This window comes from Nannospalax galili, unplaced genomic scaffold (genome assembly GCF_000622305.1).
Source record: "Nannospalax galili isolate Female #2095 unplaced genomic scaffold, S.galili_v1.0 scaffold680, whole genome shotgun sequence".
Lineage (NCBI taxonomy): Eukaryota > Metazoa > Chordata > Mammalia > Rodentia > Spalacidae > Nannospalax > Nannospalax galili.
Window position 1 is genome coordinate 3,731,253 of NW_008348218.1, and position 14,767 is coordinate 3,746,019.

The 14,767-nt window shown below is 36.4% G+C and overlaps 1 protein-coding gene across 5 annotated transcripts in view; it reads right to left on the reverse strand.

Annotated features, from left to right (window-relative positions):
* The window catches only part of Wrn (WRN RecQ like helicase), a 135,191-nt gene that overhangs the window by 13,966 nt on the left and 106,458 nt on the right, over positions 1-14,767 (reverse strand). For 4 of the 5 annotated variants that reach the window (XM_029569246.1, XM_029569247.1, XM_029569245.1 and 1 more), the window contains exons 24-30: positions 9,475-9,645; positions 9,302-9,399; positions 8,815-8,902; positions 7,868-7,929; positions 4,618-4,693; positions 4,273-4,385; positions 3,178-3,292 (exon numbers count right to left, since the gene is read on the reverse strand). In XM_029569246.1, coding sequence (XP_029425106.1) covers positions 3,178-3,292; positions 4,273-4,385; positions 4,618-4,693; positions 7,868-7,929; positions 8,815-8,902; positions 9,302-9,399; positions 9,475-9,645 — 723 coding nt within the window. The remainder of the gene's footprint in view (positions 1-3,177; positions 3,293-4,272; positions 4,386-4,617; positions 4,694-7,867; positions 7,930-8,814; positions 8,903-9,301; positions 9,400-9,474; positions 9,646-14,767) is intronic. The other variant, XM_008844934.3, reaches the window with a different exon arrangement.

Sequence of the window (14,767 nt, forward strand, 5' to 3'; positions counted from 1 at the left end):
AAAATAATAATAATAAATCAATAAATCAATAGGAAATATTGGAATTTTCATAAGCTTTAAAAGAAATTTACTGACAACTGATTTTTTTAAATCACATATGAAAGGCAGGTGAAAACTGTACAGTTATAACAAAACATGAAAAAAAAATAGTTTAGTCATTTAAAGAGCCTAGAGTCCTGATGAATAATAGTGGTTGCTCTTGATAAGGTTATCTATCAGTGTGGTCAACTGTATCACATATAGATATGAGAAAGTATTTATGAGCTTTACTTTGGAGATATTTTGTTTCCATATCCTGAAACTTACTGAGTTCAAGTAAAAAAAAAAATGTTGTTAAGAAAGTTTTGGTTTAATGCTTGCTGATAAATATGAGTGTTTCTTTTTGTTCTGTTTTTCCTCTTTGTTCTACACACACACACACACACACACACACACACACACACACACACTAGTTTTAGAACTGGAATTACCTGGTCCAAGGCAACAAAATATTTTTCAAACTTTTGATGAGATTTTATTTTGCATATGGAAAAATGAGCTATATTCTCAAATGAGCACAAAGAGAATTTCAACCAAGTAACTCAAGGTTGGAACAATTCTGTGTATATAAAAGATCTACATGAAGCAGAACTAACTGTGATGTGTTTCTGTTTTAAAGCTTCAGGAGAGATGCATTTGCCTTTTGAGAAGATCAACATTTTCTAAGAAAGCCTGGTCACCTGCTCTGCCTGATCCCCATGCTGTGACTTTTTCCATGTTCTAGGTGGGGATTGCAGTTCTCATCTTTATAATCTTAAAAGTCTGAGATGTATTATTATAGAATAGTTGTGTTTGGGGGAGCAAACTTCTTTATTCAGGGAAAGCCAGTTCACTTGAAAGTTGTCTAACAAGCTTGAAATATACCATGGGAACTCAGATGGTGTCTTAGTAATGAAGGTATGTTGAGTCATGTTCTTGTCAATTAAACTATAATATTAAATCTAGTTGGCCAAAATGTCTTCTGACCTACAAAGCTTCAGGCAGGCTTTCCCCGCCTTTTCCTCACACCTTTCCTGTTTATAGCTCCTGAACTGGGTGCTCCATTCACAAAATCTTCTACCTACACAGGATGGAATCTGATTAGTCTTTTGCTTCTACAGTCATGTTAGCCCCTCAAAATTACTACTTTGTATTATTTGCTGAGTGCTTGAATATTCCTAAACTCTAGGTATACATTTACAGAGGATATCATATTTTGCCCCAGAAATTCGAAAATGTCTATGGATTGCCAGTATAACTATTAAGAAAGGAGAGGAAGGAACTATCTTTAAAAAGTTACATAAAATACATTTCTAGGAAGTGGTTTAGCCTATCTTTCCTAAAAGGCCATCTTAATAGATTTAATACTATGTCATAAAAACTTTACTTTTAAATGTCCATTTATTTACTTTGAAATGGGATCTATGTCCCACAGGCCAGTTGAGAACTCATGGGCCATCCACGTAGCTGAGAGTGGAGACTGTGGCACTGAGCTTGCCTCATGTATGTAACTTACATTGGTATTATGACAATATTCAAGTTTTATTTCAAAATTTGAAGCAAATATATTAAAAGATTAAAAATAATGAATAACTGACTTAATAAACACAAAATTTATTTGGTTAATAAATGCTATTAATTTTCAGAATAATCTAGCACAATTCCTAGCTACAGAAGTTAACAGTCATTTTCTCTACTGAGAAGATTCAGAAAAGCTGCTTTTACACATTCGGAACATTTATTTTTTGCCCTACTTTAGTTTTCTCTCCAGAAGTGGAGTGAGGTGGAATGATTCGGTCATTATTAAGTAACAGCACAAATTCATGAAAGAAGATATACCATGAAGTGCTCAAAGGGAAGAAGCTTATTCAGTTTCCACTAGTATGATTTTTTTTTAAATCAAATCATTATGACACAATAATTTCATTTTCAAATGCAAGGAATTTTCACATAATTTCTTACAAAAGAATATGAAAACGAAAATTTGAAGTTGCCAAAGACATCTTATTTCAAAAGAGGAAATGCTGCATAAAAAAGCAGAAGTTTTCTACTTAGCATTAGAGAGCAGTTCTTCTAAAGCAGGATCCCACCGCACCTGCCCAAAGGATACAAAAGGCAGAGTAATGCCTTGTACTGACTTGGGTGCTTAATTTGCTAACATTACTCATTGTTTCCTTGCTGTGGGGCCGGGAGTTACCATTCTGATTGTACAGACCAGCAAAATGGAGAGCAGGGGACTGAGAGTATGTGGAGTTCACAAGACAAACCACAAAAACCTGAAAGACTACTTTCCTGACTCTTGACACCAGCAATCTTTCCACAGTCTCAGATGGTCTTAGCCCAGTGTGGTCCACACACAGAGTTTGAAGAAAAACCCAAACAACCCTTGTGAGAATGGTCATTTACTGTGCAACAAGAAATAATAAAGTAATATAAAGAAAACACAATGCAGACGGAGAATAAAATGAAACCCAATTAATATCAAAAGACAGCATTCCTGGAAGGGGACAACGATGAGGAAATATGCCAAATGATAAGAAAAACAAAATGGGGGCTGGAGAGGTGGCTCAGCGGTTAAAAGCACTGACTGAGCTTGCCAAGGACCCAGGTTCGAATCCCAGCACCCACATGGCAGCTAACAACTGTCCATAACTCCAGTTCCAGGGGATCTGACAGCCTCTTCTGTCCTCCGTGGGCATTGCACGACACGGGTGCACTTACTTACATGCAGTCATAGGACTCATACATATAAAATAAAAATAATAATTAAAAAAAAGACCAAAAATTAAAATAAAACAAAACATTAAAACTTTCTAACTAAATAAACATTAGCTACCTGAACAACTACTTTAACATCATCATTAAAGGTAGGCCACTGCCAGGCATGGTAGCTCATGTCCACAATCACAGCACTGGGAGGCTCAGAGAGAAGGACTGCAAATTCAAAGCCATCATAGGCCTGTGGTAAATTCCAGGAAAGTCTGGGCTACAAAGTCTTATGTCAAAAAGTACTTAATTAATTAATTTTTAAGAAGTATGTAACTAACATGTTATCACAACTATTTACTGTAAAAACAAGTGAAATTCATTCATTAAGTGTCCAGATAAAAATGCAAATAAAGGGAGAAAAAGTTGCTTTTGAAAGCCATAGTATTTTACCTGAACACTATTTACTTGGCAAAAATGTTTGATGGCTTCCAACAAAGGGGCTAACACCACAGCTTGGCCTTCAGAGACACCATCAATCTGTTTCACATTTTCAACAGTTGTTGGTCTGTCATAAAAAAATTTTTAAAAAGAATCATGAAGAAACCACTAAGCCGTATTACTTCAACACAAGCAACGTTCAGCTTCATACTGTATTCAATAATGACATATTTTTCTACAATCAAAAACAGTGCATTATACAACTGGTCATACTTCATAATTCATTTCTTTGCTTTGGCCCATTTAAAGGTTTGCTGTTTTAACAATTAATGAATAAAACTACTATTTACATAATAGGCTAATTCAATTTAATACGTTCAATATCCAAGTCTATGAACTATCTTCTTTCTAAAAATCTACTAATACAATGATTATTCTTTTTCCTTAAGTATCTTCTCTGAATACTATAGTCTTATTATTTTTACTGTTTTTTACATCAGCATACTGTACTGCACTCTTATTTTTTAACACAAAAAATATTCACTGTAAGAGATAAGGTACTATGTAGTATTAGAAAATCCTGCATTAAATCGAATGAGTGAGGGGCTGGAGAGATGCCTGTAATATGTTTTGATCAAACCTACCCCCTTTCCCTCCCCTCCACTTCCTTCCCTCCACTCCTACCACTTTTCCCTCCCAACGTCAAGTGCTCCTTTTTTAATCCACAGAATCCACCCAGTGCCACCTTCATGCGCACAGACGTAGGAGCATCTACTGGGCCTGGCGGCCTCTCAGGGCCTGCATCCTTGAGGAAAACTGTCCCTCCCCTGCAGCCATCAACTGTCAACAGCTCCCTAGCTAGAGCTAGGACTTCATGACACTCTGGGTTTACAGACACTGGATGTGATTTCTGAGAACAGCTGGTTTCACTCAGAGACATGTGGAACTAAAGCCCAGGCAAGAAATTAGCACAGAAGCATGGGAGATGCTTCACAGGTGTGACAACTGAAGACATGGTCTTACTAGTTTACAGATATTATCTGTAAAAAAAATCATACATTTTATAAGCCTATAATATCTGCGGAAATCAGAACAGAAACACTTCACCTCATTTTGGCCATATCCAGCAGTATCTTATTTGTTGCCAGGATAGCTGGAGGAACATCCATTTTATTGGCATGTTTCTGCCTAGCTTCTACCAATTTGGCATACAGCACAGTCTAAACGAGAAACAGAAAGAGCTCAACACTTTTAAAATGCATTTAGAAAAATTCAGCCTTTACTTTCTAAGCTTCAGGTATTACTGTTTTCCTCACAATGAAAAGAAACTGAACTCCGTCTAAAATTCTTAGCTACTGAACAATTTAAAAAATACTGGCAACAGAATTTTAAACATGCAAAGAATATTAACTATCCATTCATAAATTAATGACCTTTTTACCAAAGCCTTACCTGGGTCTCCTGCTCTTGGAATGAAATAATAGGTTCTGAGGAATCATAAGTTTTTCCTGGTGATTTCATCATGACACTAAGATATATAAAAGAAAATAAATAAGCTTTTCTTTTTTTCCATTTACTTTTTATTTTGCCCTCTAAATGAATATATCTTTCCAAATCAAATACTAACATTTATTCTTCACAAAACAAGTAAGGCAATTTGTATTTAAATGGCAACACCTTAGATTTTAAGCATTTTGGATCAGACACATTTATTATAATACTACAGTTAAAAGTACAACTTAGGGGGCTGGAGTGATGGCTCAGCAGTTAACAGCATTGGCTGCTCTTGCAGAGGACCCAGGTTCAATTCCCAGCACCCATATGGTGGCTAACAACTGTTTGAACTCCAGTTCCAGGGAAATCCAAAGCCTTCTGATCTCCACGAGCACTGCATGACATGGATACACTTATATACATGCAGGTAATACACTCATACACAAAAAATAAAAATAATAAATAAAATGTTTTAAAAGTGCAACTTAGCTGGGCGTGGTAGTGCACACCTTTAATCCTAGCACTCGGGAGGCAGAGGCAAGTGGATCTCTGTGAGCTCGAGGCCAGCCTGGTCTACATAGCGAGTTCCAGGACAGCTGGGGCTACAGGGAGACCCTGTTTCAAAAAGACAGCAGAAGACCCAAATTCAAATCCCAGCACCCACATGGCAGCTAACAACTGTCCATAACTCCAGTTCCAGGGGACCCGATGGCCTCTTCTGTCCTCCGAGGGCATTGCATGACACAGATGCACTTACCTACATGCAGGCAATACACGCATGCACATAAAATAAAATTTTTTTTTAAAAAAAAGGAGATCATCCTGGCCATCTTCTGTTCAATCGCAGGCTTTGAAACAAAAGGCTACTTATGCAAAGTGGAAAAAATGCTTTTCTAACCAACAGAATACAATCTGTGATTCCTGCTATGAAATCACTGATTCTTATAGTAGACAGCATTAGCAAAGAATTAATAAAAGTATTTACATTATTTTTCAAAATCAAACAAATATATGGCATAAGATACAATTTTGTTTTGGACTCTTCAAAAATGGGAGAAACTATATCAAATTATCCCAAATGGTATGAAACACTTAGGAGGTAAACTAGGCATCTTACAAGAGGCAGTTCTCACTGATAAACTGATTATAAATATAAGTAGTAATAAAGTGAAATTGTGTAAAACAGACTACATGAAAGATGTTAAATTTTAATTTCTGCTTGAAGATAAGGAAGTGGATATATTTGGTATTAAGAAATATTTAAGCCAGGCATGGTGTTACACATCTTTAATCCCAGCATGTGGGAGGCAGAGGCAGGAAGACCTCTTATGAGATCAAGGCCAGCCTGGTCTACATAGCAAGTTCCAGGTCAGCTGGGGCTAAGGCAAAACCCTGTCTCAAAAGAAACAAACAAAGAAATAAAAACTTATAAATTTCTATGTTCCAAGAATTTAGAAATTATCATCTGAAGAATTCATTTTCACAGTTATCAATTTTCTAAAATTCTTTTAAATGTTTCTTTAAATCCAAAGAATATTTTATAACATGTTGGGTTATATGAAATTTAAGTTTCAATGCCCATAAATAAAGTTTAGTAGGAATTCAGGCTCACTCACTCCTTCATAAATTACCTATGGCTGCACTGAGATACACAGCAAGGCTGAGCAGTGGCAATGCACCTTTTGACCCTCAACATCTAAAATATTTACTATCTGACCCTTTCAAAAAAACGCTGTCAACCAGTGTTCTAAATCAGAACTTGATCATGTCAGTGTTTTTCTTAAAACATTTTGCTTAGCTCCCAGTGTCTTCATATTGACTTGAGTTGCTTAAAGGAACCAGGTATTCTGGCCCCTATTTAATTCTCTAGGCTTCCGTCTCACTACTCCCTGCTCACGAGGTAATCTGTGGCCATTCTGCTGAGTTGCTCAGTAACATTACAGTTCTCTGGCTTTCAGGTTTTTTTGTTTGTGTATGTTCCTCTACTTGGAGGACTCTGTCTCACATCACTTGACTAACCCCTACCTTAAGCTTCAAGAAGTTCTGCTTTAAGGCTCTAGTATTTATCTACCCTTCAGGACTGTGGCTCTATGGCTCCTTCCCTGTACATCGCACTGGAATATTACGTCTGGAAGGGCTGGGACAACATCTGTAACATTCTTCACTGAACCCTAGAGTCTAAAATGGTACCTGTTGTACAAAGCAGCCAAATGAAACCACAGTAAATGTTTAAATGATGAAATCCTTCAGGATATTAAATGGATATTCCTTACCCTTTTATTTAAATAAAACATTAGTAATCACATACCACACAAACAAAAAGAAATTGTTTAGGGTAAGAAAATTATTTGTGATAAATATTTTGTCAGATCCAAAGTAGTGTTATCTAGGTCAGCAAAGCAAAGAAACTGCTGACTCTTCTTATAGGATATTTACTTTAACCTGACATGAACATGAACACCGTCCATTTAATCTGTGTAAATATAAGCCCTGACGCTCTATCGCCCTGTCCTCAGATAGGCTATTAGATTCTATACACTGCCTATACTTTCTTTAAGCCACCAAGTCACACAGTAAACTCAAAATTCTGAAAGGCTGGGTTGGCAGCTCAGTGGTAGTGCTTGTCTAGGTGGGCAAGGCCCTGGGTTTCATCTCCAACACAATAAAACAAGAAACAAAAGCACAATAGGTATGTTACCTTTACTCTCTCACAACTCTTACATTTTTCAATGTTCTCACCATAACCCTTTTGTTTGAAAATGGGATGGGAGCATTTATTTCCCACATGTATAAAAAATAGTGGTTAGATGCTATAAGTAGACAAATACAGATCTAAGCCGGCTATGTCATTAGCTATATGCTCTTGAACAAGTTAGTCAGTTAGCTTCCCAACCTTGGTATCTTTGACTGTAGAAGGAGGGAGTAAATAGCAGTTGCTAACTTCTGGCTTGTTATAAGAATTAGGTGATATGCGTGCTTAGCGTGTAACACAGATGCTGGACACAGGAGCACCCAGGGAGCGCTACTCCTAGCTGTGCGCTCTGTCTAGGCTGCTTTTGGTCCTTCTGGTACTGCAGGGTTATGCTTTAACTTTCCTTCCTTTGCAATGAAATGGCCCAACTTTGATAGCAATTTCTCTTCAGGAAAGAATGAAAAATAATACTGACAATGTAAGGAAATATAAAAAATCAAATATGGAACTCTGTACCTGTTACTCCCAGAAGAAAATTTCTCAGGTGCTTTGTAAGAATACATCCTTGCCAAATTAGACTGTTTTTGCACAAATAAAAGTCCATTAAAAATATGAAAACATTTAAATACAAAGAAAATAAGATATAAAATCTCACAATAACAATTATGCCTTTGACTAACTAGGTCTTCAAATAAAGTGAAAATTAGTTCTTGAGCAATCACCTTTTAAGCCTCTAAATGGTAGTTTAAAAAGATAGATGATACAAAAAATATCCAAAGACACAACAGCTAAAGTTAAAAAAGTGATTCAAATACATTTCACACACTTTAATAAAGCAGAAAAGGTATACTAGAAAACTCAACTCACTGTATTTGTCCATTCCCCATGTTCTAATTACTTAAAGTCCACTTTGGATAAATTTGTAATAGTTACTAAGATCCTAACAAAACAAGACAGTATATGCAGACCTGGCATGGTGGCACACGCCTTTAATCCATCCCAGCATTCAGGAGGCAGACGCACAGAGATCTCTGAGTTTGAGGTCAGCATGGTCTACATAGTGAGTTCCCGGCCAGCCAGGAGACTTTATCTCAAAAGCAACAAAAACAAAACACAGCAAAAATGTATATATATAAAGCATATGCACATTTGCACATGGGCATGGGGTAGGGGGTTAATGGAAATATTTAGAAATCAGACTTATTTATTAACTCTTAAGTATATATTAAAACTGTAAGGCAAATTATTTATAAAATAAGCTTAAAAGAATAAAAATAACTAAATACTTCCACTTCTGTATCAGTTCAAGAAATCATTTATCTCATATTTTTATTCTATTCATATAATTTTTCTTTCTGATTTATGATTTTTGTATGTGCCATTTTTCTAACTGGAAGGCAATGCAAATATAAGATTTTAAAACAGGAATTGCATCAATGAAGAATGAAATAAATAAGAACCACCTCTTGAAAACAAACCTTCTCTGAAGTTAATTCAGTTGGTATTCGATTAGAGGAATGCTGTGCAGTGTCTGAAGACACAGGGTTAGAACTGAAAAACAGTAAAATTAAATTACCTCTCAAGTTATGATCTAGTCATCCAATTCATGAATCACCACACACCCTACTCTCAGAAAATTAGAGATCTTATTATCTCTTTAAAACTGGTATTTAAAAAAAAAAAACTGATTTCCCAGAAAAGGAACTCTTAGCATTCATCTCAACACTGCTTAATCAGTAGGAAAGAAGCTAAATATTACAGCCTGATACCTCACATCAACTAGGACAGTGTTCCATAACTTATCCCTTTCCCAGGACTCCCTTCCACCAAACTGACAAAATCAAACAGAAAACTAATTTTACCTGTGTAGTGTCTATAAATTACTATAATTTGAATCATTTAAACAGCAACAAAAAAAGTTAATAAAAAAGACTAAACTAAAAAAAGAACCTTGGCTGAAGATCCTTCCTTGGAAGCATTTCTTCACTCGCTTGAAGGATAAGTCTTGGAGGAGACTGTGTACGGGCTTCATCAAGCCACTTTCTACCCTATCAAAAGCAAGAAGAATCTTAATGCACAGTGAGAAAAAATTAGTGTTGAACAGGCAGGGTTTTTTACTTTACCTGTTTTGTAAGGGAGCAAGTCTTTATAAATTTGTTTTGACAAGGAACTTCTACTAAGAATCCTTCAGTTATGAGACAATGGGAAAGGGCCTTCCACCAACTTTCTGCTCGATCCTTGCCTATACCAAAAAGCTTGTGACTGTGATATTTATCTCCAAGACGCTGAGAATTCTGAAATTAAAAATAAAGTTAAAGTCTAAAAGTGCTTACTCAATTAAACAGGCCAGGTAAAATACAAGTCTATTATTCCGTTCTTTGCATTTAAAAATAAATTTTACCTTTAAAACATCAAATTATTATGCTCATCCTTTTTGTTCTGAATACTCATGACAAGTAAATATGTAATCAAAATAGTGTTTTTAGTATTCTGTATCTTAAATACAGAAAAATTCACACATTATTCAGATGCATCTCCCAGTGTATGTATAGGTTTGGATTGTGTCTGAAATATTTCATCTTTGCTATCAGAACTTCAATTAACACTGTTCTTAGAAATGAACACATCTACAGCTCAATTCTATAACATGAGACGTAAAAGAAAATGTGACCCTATAGTCATACAAAAATTGGGATTTCACTGCATGGCTATTTTTTATTGTGCTTATGTTCATAACACATTACACAGTTTATGTCATTTGTGACTTAGCTGCTTCATTGAGATATACTAGAAAAAGGAAACAGCACATGCTAAGCAACTGATGTTTTGAGGTATTAATACTATTTTTAATAGTTTATTATTTTTATTTTATGTATGTGTGTTATTGCCTGCATATAGGTGTTGTACAATGCCCACAGAAGACAGAAGAGGCTGTCGGATCCCCTAGAACTGGAGTTATGGACAGTTGTTAGCTGCCATGTGGGTGCTGAGATTTGAACCCAGGTCTTCTGCAAGAACAATCAATGTTCTTAACCACTGAGCCACTTCTCTGGCCCTGAGGTATTAATACTTTTAAGTGAAGAGAGAATTCTTACAGTAAACTCCTAAATCATTAATTTCTAGAAACTTTAGAAGTTTGTCTGTCATGTGTAATTTTCTTTCCCTGTAACAAAGACATGGGGCTGGAGAGATGGCTATTCCTGCAGAAGACCCACGTTTGATTCCCAGCACCCACATGGCAGCTAACAACCATCCTTAACTCCAGTTCCAGGGGAACACTCTCTTGTTACCTCTGTGGGCACTGCACGACATGGGTGCACTTACATACATGTAGGCAATACACTCATACACATAAAATAAAAACAATAAAATATTTTTTAAAAGACACTGCCCACCTGTAACTCTATGGAATACTTTTCTATTCGCTTCATCCTGTAACTGCCACTTTCATTCATTCTGCACAGTTAACTATTTTAAATGTACAAGGGAGCCAAGCACAGCAGTGGTGCATACCTTAAATCCCAGCACTTGAGAGGCGGAGGCAGGAGGATCTCTGTGAGACTGAGGTCAGCCTGGTCTATATAGTGAATTTCAGGCCAGCTGGGACTACTGGGGGACCCTATCTCAAAAAAAATAAATAAAAGGTAAATGTACATGGTAGTATGTACATTTTCATACATATACAGGGCTTCATGGACTAGGACTCCTGTCTGATGTATCTCCAGTCATTATGGTAGGTAGATAAATCAACTGCCATTACAACCTCCATCTACTGTGCCTTCTTCTACACAAACTAGAAAGTTACGAACACGTTTCTCAAACTCCCTTTCAGCTAGAATTCGAATGTGATTTAAGTTCTGCTAATCAGGTGTTATTTTCATGACATGTCCAAGCAGGGTGTAAGCAAAGGCCATTCTTCTACAGTTTTTGCAAACATGCACGATTGTAGAGGGTCATGCATGATTGTGACTCAGTTACTCTTATGATCTGAATCTAAAAGCATCCCTCACAGACTGATGTATTTAAGCCCTGGCTCCCAGTTTGGGGTACTGTTTGGGAAAGCTGTGGAACTTCAGGGTGAAAGACACTGCTGGTGGAAACAGGTCACTTGGTGAAGGTCTCTAAGAGTAATGACCTGGCCCACCTTCTACCCTGCCCTTGCTTCCAGCCTGAGCTGCTTCCTATCTGCTGTCACGATTTGACCAGCAAGCTTCTGACTCGATAGACAAAGCCAGATGAAGTCATCGTACCCATGCCTCCCCTGCCACAATGGACTGCATCCTCTGAACCCATATAAACTTCTCCTTTAAAGTGGCTTCTGTATTTGGTTATCATGATGAGAAAAATCAATACAGGTAGAAAGTGGTACCTTTTCCTTCCTCAAAATCCCTGTCGATGCCAACCCTCATTGCTTCATTTTGTGTTAATATGAGTAAAGTGTTTGAAGTCAAACATGTAGGGTGAAAACATTAAAACACTAATATACAACATGGAGACTATAATTATTAGACTGGACTCTTTTTATTCCTAGCAAGGATTACATTTTAACTATTAATGCCAAACAAATAAATAAGCATAATTCTGTAAGATGATTTATATTGTTTGGTTTTACTATAGTAACCACTTTACTACACATATGCCATAATACTGTGTATATTTTAAATATACAAAATAAATTTTAAATTTTAAATATAAACAAAAAGGAATTTCAAAGCTAGAAGGAAAGTTAGAGACGTTTCTTTGTCATTTTCAGCTCGTTCAGAATCAGAACCAAAGGTGTTCGCTTAATGGCCTATTGCCACTTTGTACTAGAGTCAGGATCAGAACACAGACCTTCAGACCGCTACTTCAGATGCTTTACTAATATGAATGCACATGTGAGTATGTGCATGTACATACATATATGTACATACATACATGTACATACATATATGTGTAGGCTCTTAAGCTTGAGTTCCTGGGTTAAAACTGCTTCCATGCTTCACCAAGTATATAAATATGGTAATAATGTCTATCTCTTTCAGGTGTTACAAACATTGAGTGAGAATAAGGTCTGACTCAGTAATATTAATATCTTCTTTATTAGTTAGTAGCTGATCCTTTAACCCAATTTGAATTTCTTAACCTAACGGTATCCAATCAGTGTTCCTTGAATAGCCATGAAGACCTGCTTGGGCTTGCCTTTGTACTAGGAGATTCTGCTGCTTGCAAATAACACCAAAGGAATTAAGTTGCCGAACTGGCACTTCCCAGCTCTCTTGACACTAAATATTATTATTCTAGCTTTTTCTATTCCTAAGCAGAAAAACCCTGAAGGGAATATACACATTTAATGGGACAAGGCAATGAGGGTTTTCCTAATAAGTAGGGAGTAACTCTTCCCTTTATGATAAATAATCATTGTGAACAGTGAGTACTATGTGAATAAATTTAGACTGCCATGTTTCCATGGTAATAATCATGCAGTGAGTGAATCATTTGCTCCTTGATACAGTGCATCTTTGTTTTAGAAGAATCATATTCCCTTTGCAACTAGATACCCAAACTAGTATTAAAACAAAATACAGTAGGGAGTTTAAACAACTATTTATGGTATCTTACTCCAAGGAAGATGCTCTCATTAACTACATAAAAGCTGAGTATGGCAAATCAATTCCAAATGGATCAAAGGTCTCAATGTTAGCCCTGAAACTCAAACTTCTAGGAGAAAGAGTAGGGAGCACTGAAGTGGGTAAACACTCAGGTAAAGACTTTCTGAATAGGACTCTGGTCACCCTTAAAATGGGCCCAACAATCAACAAGTAGGACTTTAAGAAATATGAAAGGTTCTGAACTACAAAGGAAACTGTTACTCAACTGGAGGCAGTCTTTACCAGCTATACATCTGACAGAAGATTTGTGTCTAGAATATATAAAGAACTAAAAAACCCAAATACCAAGAAAGCAATTCAAAAGTAGGCTATGGAATTGAACAGAGACATCTCAAAAGAAGAAATACAAACAGCTAAGAAATATTTTTAAAAGTGTTCACCATCTTTAGCCAACAAATTAAAAATTAAAGCTACTTTGAGGTTTCATCTTACCTCAGTCAAAATGGCTAATCTGTCGCTGATGGGAAAGCTGCACCCATGAAATCTCAACAATATGGTTACCTAAACAAGTCTTGCAAGACAACACCAGTTGACATGCCAATACGGATAGGGGAACTTTCACAAGGTCCCAAATCTAGATGAAAAGCTACAATCAATGGCTCCTGAGGGAACGAGAATCAGTTTTCTCCAGGAACAAGCTCCCTGATAGGTTACCCAAGTCAGCCTTAAACACATGTTCACACAAGCAACACTAAATGGACTCAGTAGGTTGTATATGTGTGTATGTATATGTGTAACAATATAATTAAATAAGAGGCCATGAAATTGAGAATAGGGGGTCATGGGAAGAGTTGGAGGGGGAAGAGGGAGAGGTAGAGATGATGGAAATACAGTATCATGCATGAAATTCTCAAAAACTTAAAAAGGCTCCACAGATATACTAATCCTCAATATCAAAAACAGAATAGATACAGTTCATATGTCTATATAACTTGACACTTTGACAAAACTTTCTTTTTTAACAGTCTCCATAGTGTAAATTTTTAAAAAAAGAAAACAAAAGACAACAAATGCTGACAGGGATCTGGGGAGCCTCATGTACTACTGATAGGAGTGCAAACTAGTATAGCCACTATGGGAATCAGTGTGAAGAAACCTTAAAAAGCTGGCGATAGGTCACATATGGCTCAGCTATACCACTCCTGGGCATATACCCAAAGGACTCTCTTTTCTACTCCAGAGACACATGCTCATCCATGTTTACTGATCCTCTAGTCACAAAATCTAAGACCTACAAACAACCTAGATGTCTATCAACTGATAAATAGATAATGAAAATGTGGTACCTACACACAATGAAATTTTATTCATCTGTTAAGAAAAATGAAATAAAAAATTTTCACGTAAATGGATAGAACTGGAAAACACTATACTGAGTGAGGTAACCACACTTTGAAAGACAAATGTCACATGTTCTCACTCCTATGTGTATCCTAGCATTGACTATTTAGATTGGTGTGTTTAACGTGGAGTACCTGTAGAATCCAGGAAACTAGAAAGGGAGCATTGGTGGTGAGGGAGAAGAAAGATATCAAGGGAGAAGAGGGTAGTAGAACACAGATATGAAGGGGAGATGGAATAATAGGGAGAGAGATTTACGTGGGGAGAGGGACGGAAGGGTAGGACAGAAGGGGGGTGAAGAGAGATAACTAACACTAAGGATGTTTGAAAAAGCCATGCAGAAACCTACTACTTTATGCTTTATATATAGTAATATATAAATATGTTAATTGTATTTAATATATTAAATATATTTAATTTATAA